Raw genomic sequence first — 16,917 nt, forward strand, 5'->3', positions numbered from 1 at the left:
AGTTATTAATTATTTTATTAACTATTAAATGATATTATCTTATTAACTCTGATCAAAATACTCTCTCAATTTTTAAATATTATTATAAATATTATGTAATCGAATAATATTACTAAATAGTATAAATAAAAAAAATAATTAAAATATTAAATATTATCTTAAAAGTTATTGCTGATATGATCTAAGTTTCTTGACAATGCTTTTAATTTAATGCAGTTGATATAAAAAAAAAGTATACCCTTTGATAAAAAAAATAATTTAGTAAAATTTTAAATTTTTATTTTTATTTTATTTAGTGGAAATGAATTTTTTAAAATTGAAAAAAAAATAAATTTGATTTTGTAAAATTTTAAATAAGAAAAAATGAATTTAATAAAATAATTTAAATAAAAAAGAAAGTAATTTGTTTTATTATTCATTTCATACAGTCATCACAACAGAAATTTAGCAGGACAATCACTGGCAAATTCATTTGTTCCCTTGGCCACTCACAAGAGAAATCTTCTACCGGTGATGTACAAAAACTCGCCGGAGAATAATCCAATTCCGGGGGAAAACTAACCAAAAATTATCAAAAAGGACTAACTCCCATGACGGGGATGTCAGATTCACAAAATTAAGCAAAGCACTACTTTTTATCTTCCTAGACAAATAGATTCAGGAGCTTTTTCTCTCCTCCATTCCCGTATTGATATCCCAGCCCGCTCTCCAGGCACGTTGTTGTCGTCGTCGTCACTGACTCCTCTGAATTCATCGACGGAGTCTCCGGGCGCCGTATTTCCGGTTTACGTAGGGCTGTCTTTGGGGAAAAGATCGGTGTCAGCTGAAGATCCAGAACCCTCCGTGGAAACTGTAGCTGCAGTTGTTGCTGCTTAATTTCGTCGGTTCGTTTCCGTTTTGGTGAACCTTTGGATCTTGAATTGGAGAATCGGGAATGGGGGTTCGGATTTGGATCCTGGAGTTTCCACATGTCCGTACAGGCCACTTCTGCTTCAGACGCTTCGTCGGAAGCTGGGAACGAAGATCCTCCAGCTGCGAGAAGCTGAGGCAACGGCCGCAGCGTGCCGCCGCGTAGAACAGTTTCTACAGCAGCTTGGCAAACGTGCCAGTTTCCGGTCCCCAACAGCCCTACAGCACCGTTTACAGGATTCACGGTTCTACCGCAGGCTTCAAATAATAACGATTGAAACAAAGCTGAAAAACCAAGAAACCAATATCAAAACAAGATCTATTCATATATATCAGAAGCAGAAAAAGGGGTACGCAGTAATAGAGTCCAGTAGATACAAACCAGGACGCTGGCTTTCGGGGACTGCTGAAATGAAAGACATGAGGCCAGCTCGGCCGAAGAACTTAGCGACGAAGACGGTGGCGTGGCCTTGAGCTTCAGGGGTATCGATCCACTGTAAACACGGGCGTAGAATGCAGGTTTCGCTGCACCCTTTGCGTAAGACTCTGCACCCGTTGCAACTCATTGTTTTCTACCTCAACACTCACATGAACACGAACACAAAACCCAACCCAGACCCAAAATGGTTACCTTGAAGAATTCACAGGGAACAGGAGCTAGAAAAGATAGCGGATAAGCAAAGACAAGAGACGTAGGAAGATAGAGAAGAGAAATTAAGCTTGCAAGGAAGAGGGGAAGGTGGTATATATATATAAAGAGGAAGCAGAAATTGAAGCATGGGTTGTGTTATGCAGTTAACTAGGGTTGAGTTGGTTGAGTAGTGGGCTAGTGGGTGGGTGACTGTATTTAACTAGCGGAGGGCAGTAGTAAGGAAAAGAAAGGGTCAGATTCCAAAGAGTTGGGCGCGAGCGGCTCCGTGTCTCCGCGGATGGTTGTCCCTCCACCGTTGGATTCTTCATTTTCTTTATAAAAAAAAAAAAGGGAAAGAAAGCTTTGTGATTTGTGGTGGTGGAGTGGATATCTTGACCGATTGGGGCATTCCCTTTTTATTTTTATTTTATTAGCTAATTTCAAATTTTCTATTATTCTCCATAGAGAATAAAAGCAAGGTGGTGACTATACTGAAAGACTGGCTTAGGGAGAGGGAAACTGTGGGTATTTGGAAAAAAGAAAAATGGAATGGTGGTCATGGCATGCACATGTATGGAGAAATGGGAAAATATTCGATTTGTTGTAGTGGGGTTATGATATTGGTAGTGGAGAGAAAAGACGTGGTATTTTTAGTGGCTAATCATTGGTTGAAGGATTGGTGCGAGATTAGGAAACACATCCATTGTTAGCGGTGCTAGTTTTTCCATTGCATAATTTCTTCTCTCTCGTCAATAAATTATTTTCATTCCCTTTTAACTTCGATCAGTCATTCAATTCAACCTCATTTTCTTGTTTCAGAATCGTATATATGTATACTTTTACACTCTGTTTAAGAGAGATTATAGTAAAGTAAAGTTTTATAAAATAAGATTTTTTTATGATTTTAAAAAATTTTTGTGAATATGCTCATAATACATCCTAAATCCTCATATGTGTACAGTACATCCCATTTGCCAATCAAGGATTCTGGACCCATTTCATCTGATAAGAAGAGAGGGCTCTACACAGACACACATATAACAGGTAAAATGTGGTATATATTAAAAAAGATGAAAAGATTATGATGAAGTGAAAATAATAATAATAATAATAATAATAATAATAATAATGATATGTATTTTCTTATTTAGACTTATCATTATGAATCAAAATACAAAATATATAATATATTAAACAATCTCATATATTTATATTTTTAATTCATAATAAATTGAATTTAAATAAAATTTTTTCTAATAATACATTCCAATACTGGTATATGTGCTCATCTTCTTTAATCGCTTTCCTATATGAGGTGTGGGAATTCATTAAGAAACCTTATTAATTTTAGTAAAAATTAAGAAAAAGGAAAAAAATAACTCTCTAGTTTATTCTTTGTCAATTTAATACGTAAAAATTAAGTTAAGACTACTCACTTGTATGAAGAGAGAATCTTAAAATCTAGATAGTATTACTGTTAAAGTTCTATTAAAAAAATATTTTATTAAATATATTAATTAAAAAATATTTAAAATTAAATTTAATAAATTTTAATATTAAAAATATTAAAATAAAAAAATTTTAATTATTTTTTAATGGGTTTAAAAAAAATTATTAAAAAAAATAACATTTGCCCCTAATTATCAAATCCACACTTAGTAAAATAAAATATTAAGAGAGAAAAAAATGGAGAATGAAAATATTATTAAATATATAAAATTTATTATTTATATTATAAAGAAGACATACTTCTTTATGAGAAAGATAATATTAATGTTTAGCGGCCCCTGATACATTTAACAATAAACTGACCATGAATGAAGAATGGGCCAAGCAGACCAATGAAAATGACGTGTTCTTCGCGAACGTGGCGTCCTTATCCTTACAATCATCAAACCTTCTTTCCCCATTTGCCCATTTTTCCCTCCTTATTATTCTATTTCTACTTATCCCATGAACTTTCTTCCCAATCCCAAAACCTTTTGCTGAACCTTATGATATGGAGATTCAATCCTTTTTTTCCAATAATTCAACCCATTTGGGTAAAAAGTGTACATTCAAATTAAAATAAATCTATTTAAAAAAAAAAAAAGAAATATCAAGATCATAAATTCACATTGTGAAAATAGTATATTATTATTTTAGTAATTATGTTATTATTTTATTATGAAATTCCTTAAATGAAAAAAAAATAATATACATTCTCTAGAGTTGGTGGATGCTGTTAGAGTAATAGCACATTGAGGTGGGAGAGATAGAGGTGATGGATATATTAATGGGGAAATTTTTGACTTCAACCCCAATGGGGGAAGAGACAATGAAAAGGCGTTAATCTCTGCACCACATACAAAGAGATTGATTCATTGTAAGAATAGAACTGTTCAGTCTTGTGGCTCTTTTTCTTTTTCTTATTAACAAGATGTGACATGTGAGGTCATTGCAAATCTAAAGATGCGATTTCCGTATTTGAATTCCTCCAAATCTTGTTTGCCATTTCAAATAAGAATAATAAAAAATTTAAAAAAAATCTCACTCTAACTATATGTTAAATTTTAATTAATATTATCATCAAATGAAATTAATTAGTACAACGTGACTTAGAAGCATTACACATTTCTCATTCCTGAGGATTTAACACAAAATCATTCAGAGTGGAAAAAGCGAATCCATATAACCGACCCCAAATTTTTGGGATAAAGGCTTAGTTGAGTTAAGTTGAGTTTATCACCATCAAATGAAATTAATTCTACCTCTCATTAAAGAATGGTTCATTGAATAATTCAGATGAGATAGACCACTAAATGATGATCTAATTTAGTAGATTATATATTTTTTTTTCTATTTTATTACTTGAAAATTTCTTAAAATGGGAGATAATTGTCAAGGCCTGGACCACTAATCTTGTGCACAACTAGGTGTGTATTACAAGAGGATAATTCCATTAAACAGTGCTAGCTGATATAAAAGGATAAGATACCTCATAAGAAAATTGTCATTAATGTAGTGCTTAAATCTAATGCACCAGTGGTCCACCCCTTCATGAGTGCAATTATGCTTGAAACAAGATATTTAAGGGAAAGAGAGATATTGATACATTTCATAATTTCAGTGAAGCTACTGATGAAGAGCCTGCAATAATATATATATAGCTAGTTGACAAGATAAGGCATTCAAGTTGATATGTTCATAAGAATGGAGGATGGGACCAAATGATCCAATCATTTTAGCAGCAACGGAGAGATTGCAGTAGAATCCCTGTTATGAACAGCAGCAGCTGGGGACCATATATTAAGTAAAAAAGCTAGATAAGGTAAAGTTTTCTCTACGAGAACAAACAAAACCTCAAATCATCATGAAATATAGGCAAAGTCTCTGATATTCCGATTTGTGGGGTCATCTAAGAAGGCAATTTGGATTAGATTAAAGGCTTATCTTCACCCCAGAATGATGGTGTTTCTTAGCAGCAGTCCAGATGCTTGGTGAAAATACACACTAAGTTTTAATTAATCAGAGAGGAATCTTTAGTACAAAAGATTTATCATAGGATTCCAGGACGATTACATCAAGAAAAATAGTACCATGTTGAATCAAATCAAGACGCACTAGGAAAATTTTTTATCTTTGGAGATAAGATCAAAAGTTTCACCACCAAGAACAAGTACAGGTATTATTCCCTAATGAGTGGCTAACTTTTGTTATCAGCTAAGCATAAGCTTTTCACTGTCTTTTCTTCAAGAAAAGTGTAGCCTATAGGATTTACAAGCACACAAATTTAGTATTACTGTAATTATTAGTTTATCACCCCCTTCAGTTCCTGTTGTTTTCCTCTTGTAAACATCCGAGAATATCTATCAAATACATCAAATCAACTTTTATCAAGTGGTCCATCAACCAAGAGAAGAAAAAAAAAATTCTATGGTGCCATTCATGGCTGTGAATGCTTACTACAAACTGAAAAATGAAGGTTGCAACCAGTAACACTTCAGCAACTCTTAGGATACTTGTTCACATACCTAATTTCTTTGCACTTCAAGATTGAGACTTTGGCTGCAACTTTATGGCTCAATTTGATGCAAGACTAGTATTTCCTATAGATGTGAAGAAGAAGCCATGGGAGCAGAAACTCCCCCTTCACAACAGGTGGCACCTGGACATGCCGCCGGTCGCAGAGATCAGGGCCACAGAGGTTTGTAGGATTGAGATGGACTTTAGTGGGGGTGGAATTACAAGAAAACTCTGCAGAGGTCATCAAGCATGCTGATACTTCTATTGTAAGTTATAATACCTTATTTTTTGCAGTCTTTCTGTGTTCCAGCCTTCCGTTTCCGCTTAATCTGCCGCACATAACCTATAGTTTATAGGCTGTATCAAAGCATAGGCGGTGGGTTTGGTTTCTGTCTACAAATTTGCTGGGTGGGAGTTCAATGGATTTTTTGGATGCCAGGAGAAAAAAATTTAGAATATTTAGCTATGTTTTTTTTTTTTAAAAAAAAAATTGACAGAAATAGGTTAATCATCTTCATTAATTATAAGACCTTGAAATATGACGTGTCATCTACTGAATGGAAATTCAGGGAATCATAGGAAAAGCTGCCATTACTAATTCCACTAGACTAATGGATACCACTCCATTTACCTAGAGATTTTAAGAAAAAAAAAAGAGAAAACTCTCTGCATTTCCGCTAGCTAGTTCACTTATGCCTCCTTCAACCCCAAGACTGGTAGTGCCTATAGATTTGAAGAAGAAACCATGGGAGCAAACACTACCTCTTCACAACCCTTGGCACCCTGAGATTCCACCAGTTGCAGAGGTTAAAGATGGTGAATTTTCCAGGGTAGAGATGGTAGATCGGACTGGAGGTAGTATTGAAGATGATGATTCTGCTGTAGATGTAAAAACTGTAGACCTCTCAGCTGTAAGTATGAATATTGCTCAATGAACTAGTTCTAAAATCTAGATGAAATATATAAAGTCAACCCTGCCAAACTTTTAGTCACTTTAGGCAGAAAGAGAATGTTTAACTAGATCACAAGAACTTGCATATTGAGACTAAGCAAAGCAATTGCAATATCAAGTAAGATCCATTTGGGTGACTGTTAAGTATGGTATGCTTGGAGATTCCTCCAGGTTCATTATCTGAGCGGACTGATCAGAGTTATGGAGAAGGAAGGAATTCCAGCCAAGCCAGGTGATCTCCTTAAGGTTGAAATTTGCAACTTGGGTCCTCTTCCTGGAGATGAATGGGATTTCACAGCAACATTTGACAGAGAAAATGGAGGATGTTATCTCACTGACCATTTCCCTAGTGCAACCAAAGCTATTTGGTATTGTGAAGGAATATATGCCTATTCTCCTCACATACCAGGTAAAAGAATTGTATTACCTTTCCCTTTCCCTACCAGATATTCCATATTATAGAAGCAAATCTACAATCATGCCCATAAGATTGAACAAAAGAGTAGTCTACTATATGCAGTAATTACATGATTCCGTATGCATATCAGGGGTAAAATTTCCAGTTTTGACTCTCCCTGGAATAGTTGGAACTACACCATCAATGGAACTCCTCCATATATGGAATGAAAGGGAAGGAGATATTGAAGAAAATGGGCTAAACCGCTGAAGTCTTTCAAACTATGCCACGTTTTGCAGTCTAAACCACTAGCAAATTTACATCAACAAAAGGATGCCATCTTGGAAAGGTATGAAATTAAAATAAATGAGGATTTTGAGAAAGTTGCTTTAGCCTCCGACTTAATGCAGATTAAATATCCAAAATTTTAGTCACTAAAAAACAGTGATAGATGCAGATAGTAGCGCCAACTTACCTGAGTATTGTTTATGCCAACATTGCAAGTGCAAATTGTGCCTACAACAATTCTGGTAGTAGGTGTTGGCTACTAGCATTGAAACTATACTAACTTCTAGCTGCAGGAAATCTGCTAATTCTAACAGCGTTTGCAGATCCAGAAGGGCACTCCTGAGTGGGAAAAGATTGCCAAGGAGGCAGCAAGAACTATCGCAGGAAGGGAGAATGGAGGAAATTGTGACATAAAAAAATCTCAGTAGAGGTTCAAAAATATAGCTTCCAATATTTGTAGAAGAAGCAAATTGGTGACATGCACTTCTCTCAAGGTGATGGTGAAGTCTCATTCTGCGGGGCAATCGAGATGACTGGTTTTCTAGAGCTCAAGTAGATATTCATTTTCCATATCCTAACATTTTCTATAAGTATATATTATTGTTGCACCCAGATTTTGGAAAGAATATTGAAAATCATCTCAGAATAGTAAATTTCCCAAGATTTGACACTTGTTATTGTGCCATCAGGTGTGAAATTATAAGGGGTAGAATGGAGTACCTTACACCAATGGGTCCGACTCCTTTTCACGTGAACCCAATCTTCAACATAGGGCCAGTGGAGCCACGATTCTCAGAGTGGTTGGTATTTGAGGGAATCAGTGTTGACAAGGGTGGAAGGCAACATTACCTTGATCCAACCATTGCTTACAGGCTTGCAGTGCTAAATGCCATTGATTACCTCTCTAAATTTGGTTACTCCAAGGAATAGTTAACACCTCCCAACTTGACATATTTCTCCCAAATTTCTCACAAACTTATGCATCACTACTAGTAAGAGGATATATATGTATAAATAATGCTGACTTTCAGATGTATCTTCCGCTATCTTGCTGCCCATGTGAAGGAAGGATTTCTGGAATAGTTGATTCTCCTAATGCTGTTGCAACCCTGGCAATTCCAACAGCAATCTTTGACCAGGTAATTTAAGTTCCATCCTACCTTCAGAAATTGAACAGTTACACACTGCCCTTTGGATAAAGCTAACCACTGATTCAGATTGCTATTAGTTCATATAAACTATTGACTCTTTTTTAATTCTTTCTTTTGGGTTCTGAGATAGTTGGATTATTTGCAGGACATTCGTCCCAAACCCAGCAAGGTGCCTGGTGGACCCCGTGTAATGAGGAAACCAGATGTCCTAAAATGCACTTATGATGGAAACTTGCCCATCACAAAGAACCCCAGCGCCATGTCATGACTACAACTTGGTTGAAGCAGCAGATGATTCAGGCTAAATCTTCCACGCCACATTTCATATATCTAAAGATTCAATCACATGACATAAAAATGCTTGTACCTTCCAAGCGTTTTTGTCTAGCCATTTAACTACAGGTTATGCCACCAAAACATGTCAATGAACAATGCCGAACCCACATCGTGCCTGGGCATAATTATGCTTAAGGTGATATTTAGAGCAATTTTCACATTCCTGAAGACACAACACTCGAGTTCATTGCAAAGTTAATGGACAACAGAAAACAGAACTTGAACACTTCCCAACATAATTTAAGACAGGATACAAGCTTCTGATTCATGCAGAAAATAATTACCCGGTAATTCAGCAATTCCAAGGTTTGCCTTTTAGCAAGTAACCTTTTTTGTGGCATTAACGATAGAGGAAGAGTCGTAAACAGAAAATATCTCCTCTAGAAATTTGGTTTAATAAAGCACATGAAATAGTGAAATAGTGAAACACAGTCAAAGTTGCAGAACCAATAAATTTCACATGTATACAAACAGCAATGAGATTAATGTCCACTCAAGACAGTTCTCTCCTGGGCGATGAATTTTACAATAGTGAAAACATTCTTATCTTTCTTTTTTTTTTTTTTTCTCATTCAAATATATCACTCAAAGGTGGAGTAGGTTAAAAGTACAGCAAGTATCCAAAAACACCTCTGGCTATTCAGCAAGAGATTGAAAACAAAAGGATGTCATACATTAGTCGTCCTATTTGTCTGACGAAACTACCTTTAAACTGTGAAGGCAAAATTTTTTTCATTAGAAAAGGCTACTTCAGAATATTGTCAACTCAATAATATATTGAGAGTGTCCGATGGTGTCGAAGAGATGGGCACCGCACGCCAAAAGCCCAGAGCCAAAGGTCCAATTCAATACTCAGCACCTGAGTAAACAAGTAACCAAATTAGAATAATGAAAGAAGAGATGTGGAGAAACAATAGAAGAAGATAAAGGCTCATGCTTTTAAGTTAATGATAAAACATGACAAAGTTAGATGGGCTGTCTCTGCAGGACAATTAGCGGAGATAGGAAAGGGAAACTCTTCTACTGGTAGCAACCATCAATAAAGACTTTTGATCTTTGAAGCATTTTTATACATTAAACATCTAATTCTATGAATTTCGTTCAACTTTATGAGAATCTGGCATAGCAGGTAAATACTCCACTGCAACCCAACATGGCATCATCAAGCATCAGGGAAATGATGAATATTAAAAGATCTTTTAGTCATGAACTGCAGTCCATACTGCAGCAAATTCAATTACAGTGAGACAACATGATACATTGCGGAATTAGATAATCATCTAGAGCAATTAACAAGTCCACTGGATGTGTCTCAGTGCGATTTTATCTGCCAAAATCAATCATTATGCCTTCAAATGCACGCAATGAATTTTCTGGATGCGTGTACCAAAGCACATTGCTGGTATATGAAAGATCAATTTAATCAGGGACTTCTTATGAGACGCTACTGATATAGGCTAAGGTTCACACAATCAAAGAAATTCATACTAAATATTTGAAGACCCAGACATACAATTATGAGTTGCATCTGGATTACTTATAAATGCCCGCAAATATACCAAAAAGTAAAAATAAAAATAATAATCAAAATCCCCATTACTTGTCTATAAAAGAGATTTTGTTTCTCAATAGCAACAGATGGTTGTTGCAACCCACTCTTCATTAGCAGCAAATATAGATATTTGCTAAAGAGAGAATTATCATGACAAAATAGTCTAAGTGATTACTAGGAGTTTAATACCATAAAAAATTACCAGATAAAAGTGAAAAACATTTGGAGAAATTATAATTTTAGGTACATAAGCATTTCCACAAAGACAGTGTATGAAGCACATGCTTCTTTAACAATACAATGAAGTTTCTAACTTTCAGTAATGAAGAGAAATTAAAATGAAATAAGATTGATAATTGCTTGACACTGATATGTAATATAATAAATAAATAAATGTGTGTAAAAGGAGATAATTTAACTATACCTGCTTTCCTGATTTTACACGAAGCAAGTCCCTCATTTTCTCCACAGCATATATGGAGCATGCTCGTAATTCAACTTCCTCCTCACTGCCTGAAAGTATTTCATTATCAGACTCGATCATTCTGACAAGGGTTGAACTATATTTTAGCACACCAAGTTGCTGAAGCACAGCAGGAACAATATAGTCCGCAAATATAGTAATTGAGCCAATGTCCGTGAATTCTCCATATCCTCGGCCCTTGAATGCACCAAATAGATCAGCTGCAAATATCTGAGCTCTTTTATACAAGAATACTTGGTGGCCCTTGTATACTGAGTGATCTCGAAAGCCTAAAGCATTTGAATCAGGTGGAAGCAATATTTCACTATTCTTGCAAACAAATGCTACATCATCCTATACAATCATATTATTATATGGCCACTTGTAAGGAAATAAAAATTCACAATGAAGAGCCAAAAGAGAAAAAAAAAATACCAGGAAAGAGACTGGTTACAGTAGCAACAAGCTTTGCAGCTGATTTCCCACAGGTCTCCACAAGATTGGATGCTTTACCTCCAAAACTTCTTTTCAGCTCAAAACCAACCTAAATTATGAATTTACAGATATCAAGCAACTAATTTTGTTTTATTATGAGGCTAAGAAATTGCATGTCATCGGAATTAGCTCCATACATATGAAGAACTCAAACATCAAGAATTTCAAGTCTCACAATAATAAAAATAATATCAATTAGAACTTTATAAACCTCATGGAGTAAACGAATCCGCTCATCCTCCAAAGGAAGTGGCCTGGGCCATTTTAACAAATCACGTAATTGAGGACCTGACAACAAGCATTAATCTCATCACTATATGGAGAGAGAGAGAGAGAGAGAGAAGCTTACTGACTACATATGCAAAAAGGAGTATTCATTTTCAAAGGAATAAGAAATTAATCAACTTATGCGAAGGAGAGGAGAGGAGACTAACAACGTCTTAAACATGAATCTCTTCATCTAGAAATAAAATTTTGAAATGACCACATTATGAAGGTACAAAAGTGCTCATTTGAAAGTGTAATTCATGTAGATGAACATAAATCAAATCCTAGTTTATGCATAGAGCTTGTGTCTCTACTAAATTTCTAATTTCCATTTAATGTGAGAGAAACACAAGATTTATATTCAGTGTTAAACATCTTCAATTTACATTCACCATTTACTTCCTCTGGCAGTAGCTACACAATTGCTTATGCTGATATTTACTGTTCCTACAGGTAGACAATTGATCAGCTACAGCTGCCAGAGAACTTCCCTTTTACTAGAGGCTGTAAGGAAAACTAACTAAAGCAAACTCATTTTGTCAACAATTGTTTAATGTTTCCAACCAATTTTATTTTTCTATTCCAAACTCTACTTATATTTTTTGATCCAGACGCCTTCTAATTCCAAAAAGAATTCATGGGGTGCGCTTGTGTGCAATCACGCCTTCCTGTATTGATGTATAAAGATACAAAATTCAGCTAAAGGTTGCAATACCTGTGAACTTCTGCAGACGATCAGCATCAAACACAGATTTGTCATTTTCCAAAGCTGCCTTTAGGCCTGATGCCAAATGATCATAGCTTAAATCCTTATCTATAAACAACAAGCAGCACATTATCCAAAAGAGGCAAAAAAGAAAACATTAGTGAACTACATAAAAATAGTGTTAAATAGCTGAATGCAGAAAATCCATCTAAGGGGTTCCATGTGATATTCAAATGAGTTGACTTATCCATTAAAATTATAAACTAGTTAAACGGTTTTACAATTACAAGTTGAAGATGGCAATTAAATAAGTAAAAAATGGAAATTTTGTGATTGCTGGATGCCTCATTTCAATCCTTTCTTCGCTTGATTAAAAAGTATAATTAAGCCTCATAAAGCGTTTCCGCAACGTCATCAATGCATAACATATTCTAACCTAGGAAATGCATAACCTGCATTTGTCACTCTCTTTCTCTCTATGCTTCATTTTGAAAAAAATGAGAAGTTAGATCAGCCTAAAATTCCAAGACAAACAAGTGAAGAACACAATGGGTTTGAGGTATATACACAAGCACAAATGGAGTGCTTTCAGGTCCCATTTTAAAAAAAAATGACTTCCAAAAGGTCCAGCAAAAGCATCCTTAAAATATTTTTCATTCCTTCACAAAAGCAAGCAAACAATTACAAAAGGATCAACAAATCATCCAATGTAAGCATCTGCCACATGATGTACCTTAAAAAGAAAATGAAAATTTAAAGCAATCCTCATCTTAATTGCAAGAACATAAGATGACACTCCACAACTCACAGATGCAAACTCCCACTAGTAACTTATGAAAATTCTTTATTCAGAGTTCCAGACAGAATAATTAAGAGTAATGGTTTTATGCTGGATTAAAAATATACCACTGTTTTTGTCCACTGAAAAAAAAAATATACCACTGTTTTACATTTTTACGGCATGAAGCTTCAACATCAATCAAGGCAATAGGAAATGCTGAACAAAAGCTTTTGATGGAACATGGCAAGGAAGAGTGCAAGAGAACAAGGACAGCAACTTAAAAGAACTAGCTTTATCCTCCTAGCAAGAATGGTGCCAATCAAAGGTGGAAGAAACAGGGCCAGGTAGACACTAAGCAAAATGATATGGGAAAACTACAAACTTAACTACACAAGCAAGCAAGAGGAGGCATAACAATAACGTCAATGATAGTACTTCACATCAATACACATCCCAAGTGTTTACAGAACAGCTTTGAGACTCAATAAAATGAACCATAAGGCCTTGTTTGAAATGATTCTTGTGCTAGAATTCAATTCAATTCTAATAAAAGAGTTCAATTCAAATGAATTTTTAAAAAAATTCAGGTGTTTGGAACCAATTTTAAAATGATAGAATTCATTTGAATCATATTGTTTGGAATACTTGACAAATGAATTGAAGGTTCCTATTTTTCTAGTTTGCCCCCTTATTTACAAATAAATAAGTATGACTTAAAGTAGGGGTGTTTTAAGTTTTAAATAGAATACTTAACTAAATGAATTGAATTCTTGCAAAATCATGCCACTCTTTGCATGAATTCATTTATTTCAAAACGACTTATTTTTAACTAAAAGAATCGAATTCTATTAATTTTAAACATTCCAAACATGAGAATTAGTGAAATAGAAGTCACTTAATTTGAATTCTTTTGTTTTTAGACTTTCCGAGAACACCCTAAAAAGCTAGGGGAAAATAAAAATATAATTAAATAAAACTCTCAAAGGAACATAAATACTGCAGAAATTTAAAAAAAAAAATCCAGTGGTACAGAAATTGCATTAATTTGATTATTTCAATTAACTTACAACCGCTGAATCAAGAGAAACTTCACCGAGTTGTCTAACAACAAAGCATACAAAGCAAAGAACTAGAGGTTTCCCATCTAATCAGATCATTAACCAGGCATTGTAGTCAGATAAACTTCTAAGTCCATAGAGTGCCCTCATTATGCAATTTCCTATCAGCTCAAGTAACTTCCATCCCAACTCTTCACTTTTTTTTTCTTGGTTCAAGTGCTTACATTATGTTACCGTAAAGCAGACAGGACGGGAAAAGAAAAAAGAAGAGAAAATAAAGGAAGAAGATGAAAAAATTTCTTCATTCCAAAAATAAAATCAGCAAATGGGTGAAATTTGAAGGGTAAAACTTGTCCTGTGCACTAAGAAAAAACATGTTAACATAGAGCAAGGCTCTTAACGAAATGATTCAACTATTTGCTTTGCCCCTTCCAATACTCCATGTTAGGTTCCCCGCTTTAATAAACAAGAGAAGTTGAACAGAAGTAATCCTAAGCCTGAGTCTACCAGCAAAAATAAACACCAATGAAACAACAATTCTTGCGTTTTTCAGGCAAACTGCAGAATAACAAAACCAGCATTAAGGGATAAGAAACAAGAAACAGAAAATGGAGCAACATACCAGGCCAGAAGCAAAAATTCAACGTATCCAAAACAAACAAATACTGAACAGTTAGCGGTCCGTTATCGAAGTAATGAATCCCTTCAAAATCCCACTCTATTCTCGGAATTTCCTGAATATTCTCCACCGCTCTCTCAATCCCTGCAGCACCACCACATTTCAAATTCCATTTACATGAAAAAAAAAAAAACAAAAAAAACAAACTGCACCTCACTATGACAACCAGAACTTAAAATGCTGTATCACCACACCTGCAGAGTCGACGACAACGTGAGAGGAACAGCTAGCCACCCAAGCAGCGCTGGCCCTGACCTCTTCCATGGCTGCTGGCTGCTAATTTTGAACCCTAAAAAAGGATAGTATTTTGGGATACATATGGTTGATATACCAGTAATAAATAATATGAATTAAAAAAAAAAAAGGGAACACCGGTCTGGCGCGTGAGCCAATAGTCTCCTAATTCGAAGTTTCCCGCTTTTTGTGTGGCAGTTTTTCTACGTTGGTCTCCATTTTCTCGTGTCCCCGGCCCGATGCGTGGAGTACGTCTCGACCACGGAATCTCCACCGTAAGCAGGCCCACAGGCCGGCGTATGGTTTGGGTCTCAAGTCTCAACGAGAAGTCCCACGTGCGCAGTGAGCAGGAGGGGACCAATGAGCTTCAGCTCTCAACAGCCATCTTTTTTTTTTTGGTTTTCTTTTGTCCAGTGGGATAATGCTGGTGAAAAAAGAAGAGGACCCTAACCGAACAGTCCACATCTACTCCGTTTGCTTCGTCTAGAAGATTTTATCCATGTAAAAAAAAAAAGGCATTTTTCAAAATTTTTTTAATTATAATATTAAAAAATTTATAAAATTTTTCAGCTCCATTAAAAATAATATATTTTATATTTTTTAAATTAAGTTATAATTTTTAATTAATATAATTAAAAAAAATTTCAACGATAAACGGTTGTCGGCTAGGAATTATTGTGAAATGGAAAAACGGGGACGTATGAGTAGTCAGTACGTCTGAATACCAAGTCCAAATCCAATCAATGTGGCTCTCATGGTCAACAAAGGTTTCAGTTCTTATTTTGGAATTTAGAAACTACTATCTCTGGACTACGACAATCCAAGGAAAATGAATTTTTTAATTCTATAGACTGCCAGCGCTCCCTTGACCATGAGGCCATATTGGATTTTGGGTGGGCCGAACTTCGAACTTGTACTGCCACTGACAGAAAAGGTTGGGCTTCGATAAATTATAAAATACATGTAAAAATTTAATATGCAAGATTATTAATTTAAGTAATATATCTATTCTTTTAAAAAAAAAAGTAATATATCTATTGGATTTCGATTAAATTTTAAATATTTGATCAGACTGAAATGAGTCTAAAAATCTTGCTTTTATCATTATCACCCAATTGTATTATTAATACATTGCAATTTACAAGAGAATTACATTTCGCTCATTACTAAAAAATACAATTATCCTTTAATTAAATATTTTTATTTTTCTTTTTTATTGATTTAAAAGATAAATATATAAAAAAAATTAGGGATATTAATTCAGTTATTAAACTATTAGAGAAGCAATTAATTACTTCCCATTATTTTAATATAAAAAAGGTTGTTCAGAAGAATGTTAGGATCCAAGCTATCAAAAGAAAAAAAATATTGGAGTGTTTTGTTTTTTTTTTTTTTTAAATATTGGAGTGTTAATAGAATAATTTTTTGGCAGCTCCAATTTGTTAAAAATGAAAAAATAAAAATCCCTTGCGTTTAATTTCCACAAAATTATAGATGGGAATGGATGGAGTATTTTTGGGTTTTTAATTCAATCCAACTCTTAAATTTACATAATAATATCGTGCAAAGTTTAGATTTCGCATATTGAATATTTAATATTTATATTTATATTCAAAATAATAATATTTATAAAATTTTATTTATTATATTTAAATCAATATAATTTAAATATTTTTTTGTAAAATTATTAAAATTTTAAAATTTAAATTATTAATGAAAATTTTTATGTAGATTATTAATTATATAATAAAAAATTAAATGGGTTTCGGGTATTATTACGTAGTAATAATCAAGTTTAGGTAGAATGGTAATAGGTGGAGTACCTGCAAAAATTGCTCTATGCGAACTTGATTAATATTCTCAATACTTAAACATATTCCAAACATGATTATTATTACATGAAAAATATCCAAAACTATTTAATTTTATATATTTTAATTAATAACCTGCATAAAAAGTATTTTTTATTAATAATGTATATTTTAAAATTTTATTAATTCTATAAAATATTTA

General features: G+C 34.1%; 2 protein-coding genes and 1 pseudogene across 3 annotated transcripts; 1 reads left to right on the forward strand and 2 right to left on the reverse strand.

Moving 5' to 3' along the window:
* Positions 1 to 381: 381 nt before the first annotated feature.
* On the reverse strand, positions 382 to 2,170 carry LOC110638244 (LOB domain-containing protein 37). Its single transcript, XM_021788736.2, has 2 exons — positions 1,292 to 2,170; positions 382 to 1,194 (listed from the first exon to the last, which is right to left on the reverse strand). The coding sequence occupies exons 1-2, from the start codon at positions 1,473 to 1,475 to the stop codon at positions 644 to 646; spliced, it is 735 nt and encodes a 244-aa protein (XP_021644428.2). The 5' UTR covers positions 1,476 to 2,170; the 3' UTR covers positions 382 to 643.
* A 2,254-nt stretch (positions 2,171 to 4,424) lies between these two features.
* LOC110638212 (uncharacterized) lies at positions 4,425 to 8,844 on the forward strand (annotated as a pseudogene).
* A 247-nt stretch (positions 8,845 to 9,091) lies between these two features.
* Positions 9,092 to 15,300, reverse strand: LOC110638211 (uncharacterized). 2 transcript variants are annotated; one of them, XM_058150217.1, is made up of 8 exons: positions 15,043 to 15,300; positions 14,865 to 14,959; positions 14,614 to 14,754; positions 12,162 to 12,260; positions 11,391 to 11,467; positions 11,120 to 11,228; positions 10,646 to 10,974; positions 9,092 to 9,528 (listed from the first exon to the last, which is right to left on the reverse strand). In XM_058150217.1, exons 2-8 carry the CDS (start codon positions 14,932 to 14,934, stop codon positions 9,436 to 9,438), a joined length of 918 nt encoding a protein of 305 aa, XP_058006200.1. In that variant the 5' UTR covers positions 14,935 to 14,959; positions 15,043 to 15,300; the 3' UTR covers positions 9,092 to 9,435. The 2 variants fall into 2 exon arrangements, with proteins under 2 accessions (XP_058006200.1, XP_021644377.2); XM_021788685.2 differs by having other exon boundaries at positions 14,865 to 15,300.
* Positions 15,301 to 16,917: the final 1,617 nt, after the last annotated feature.

This window comes from Hevea brasiliensis, chromosome 7 (genome assembly GCF_030052815.1).
Source record: "Hevea brasiliensis isolate MT/VB/25A 57/8 chromosome 7, ASM3005281v1, whole genome shotgun sequence".
NCBI classification, from domain to species: Eukaryota; Viridiplantae; Streptophyta; class Magnoliopsida; order Malpighiales; family Euphorbiaceae; genus Hevea; species Hevea brasiliensis.

Excerpts from the sequence above, each read along its gene's own strand:
- LOC110638211 (XM_058150217.1), bottom strand. The coding sequence starts at position 14,934 with ATGGAAGAGGTCAGGGCCAGCGCTGCTTGGGTGGCTAGCTGTTCCTCT. Across the intron at positions 11,229-11,390 it reads GGATTCGTTTACTCCATGAG|GTTGGTTTTGAGCTGAAAAG; the intron begins GTTTATAAAGTT and ends TTCATAATTTAG. Across the intron at positions 10,975-11,119 it reads TGTAACCAGTCTCTTTCCTG|GCTTTCGAGATCACTCAGTA; the intron begins GTATTTTTTTTT and ends CAAATGCTTTAG.
- LOC110638244 (XM_021788736.2), bottom strand. The coding sequence starts at position 1,475 with ATGAGTTGCAACGGGTGCAGAGTCTTACGCAAAGGGTGCAGCGAAACC. Across the intron at positions 1,195-1,291 it reads CCCCGAAAGCCAGCGTCCTG|CTTTGTTTCAATCGTTATTA; the intron begins GTTTGTATCTAC and ends TTGGTTTTTCAG.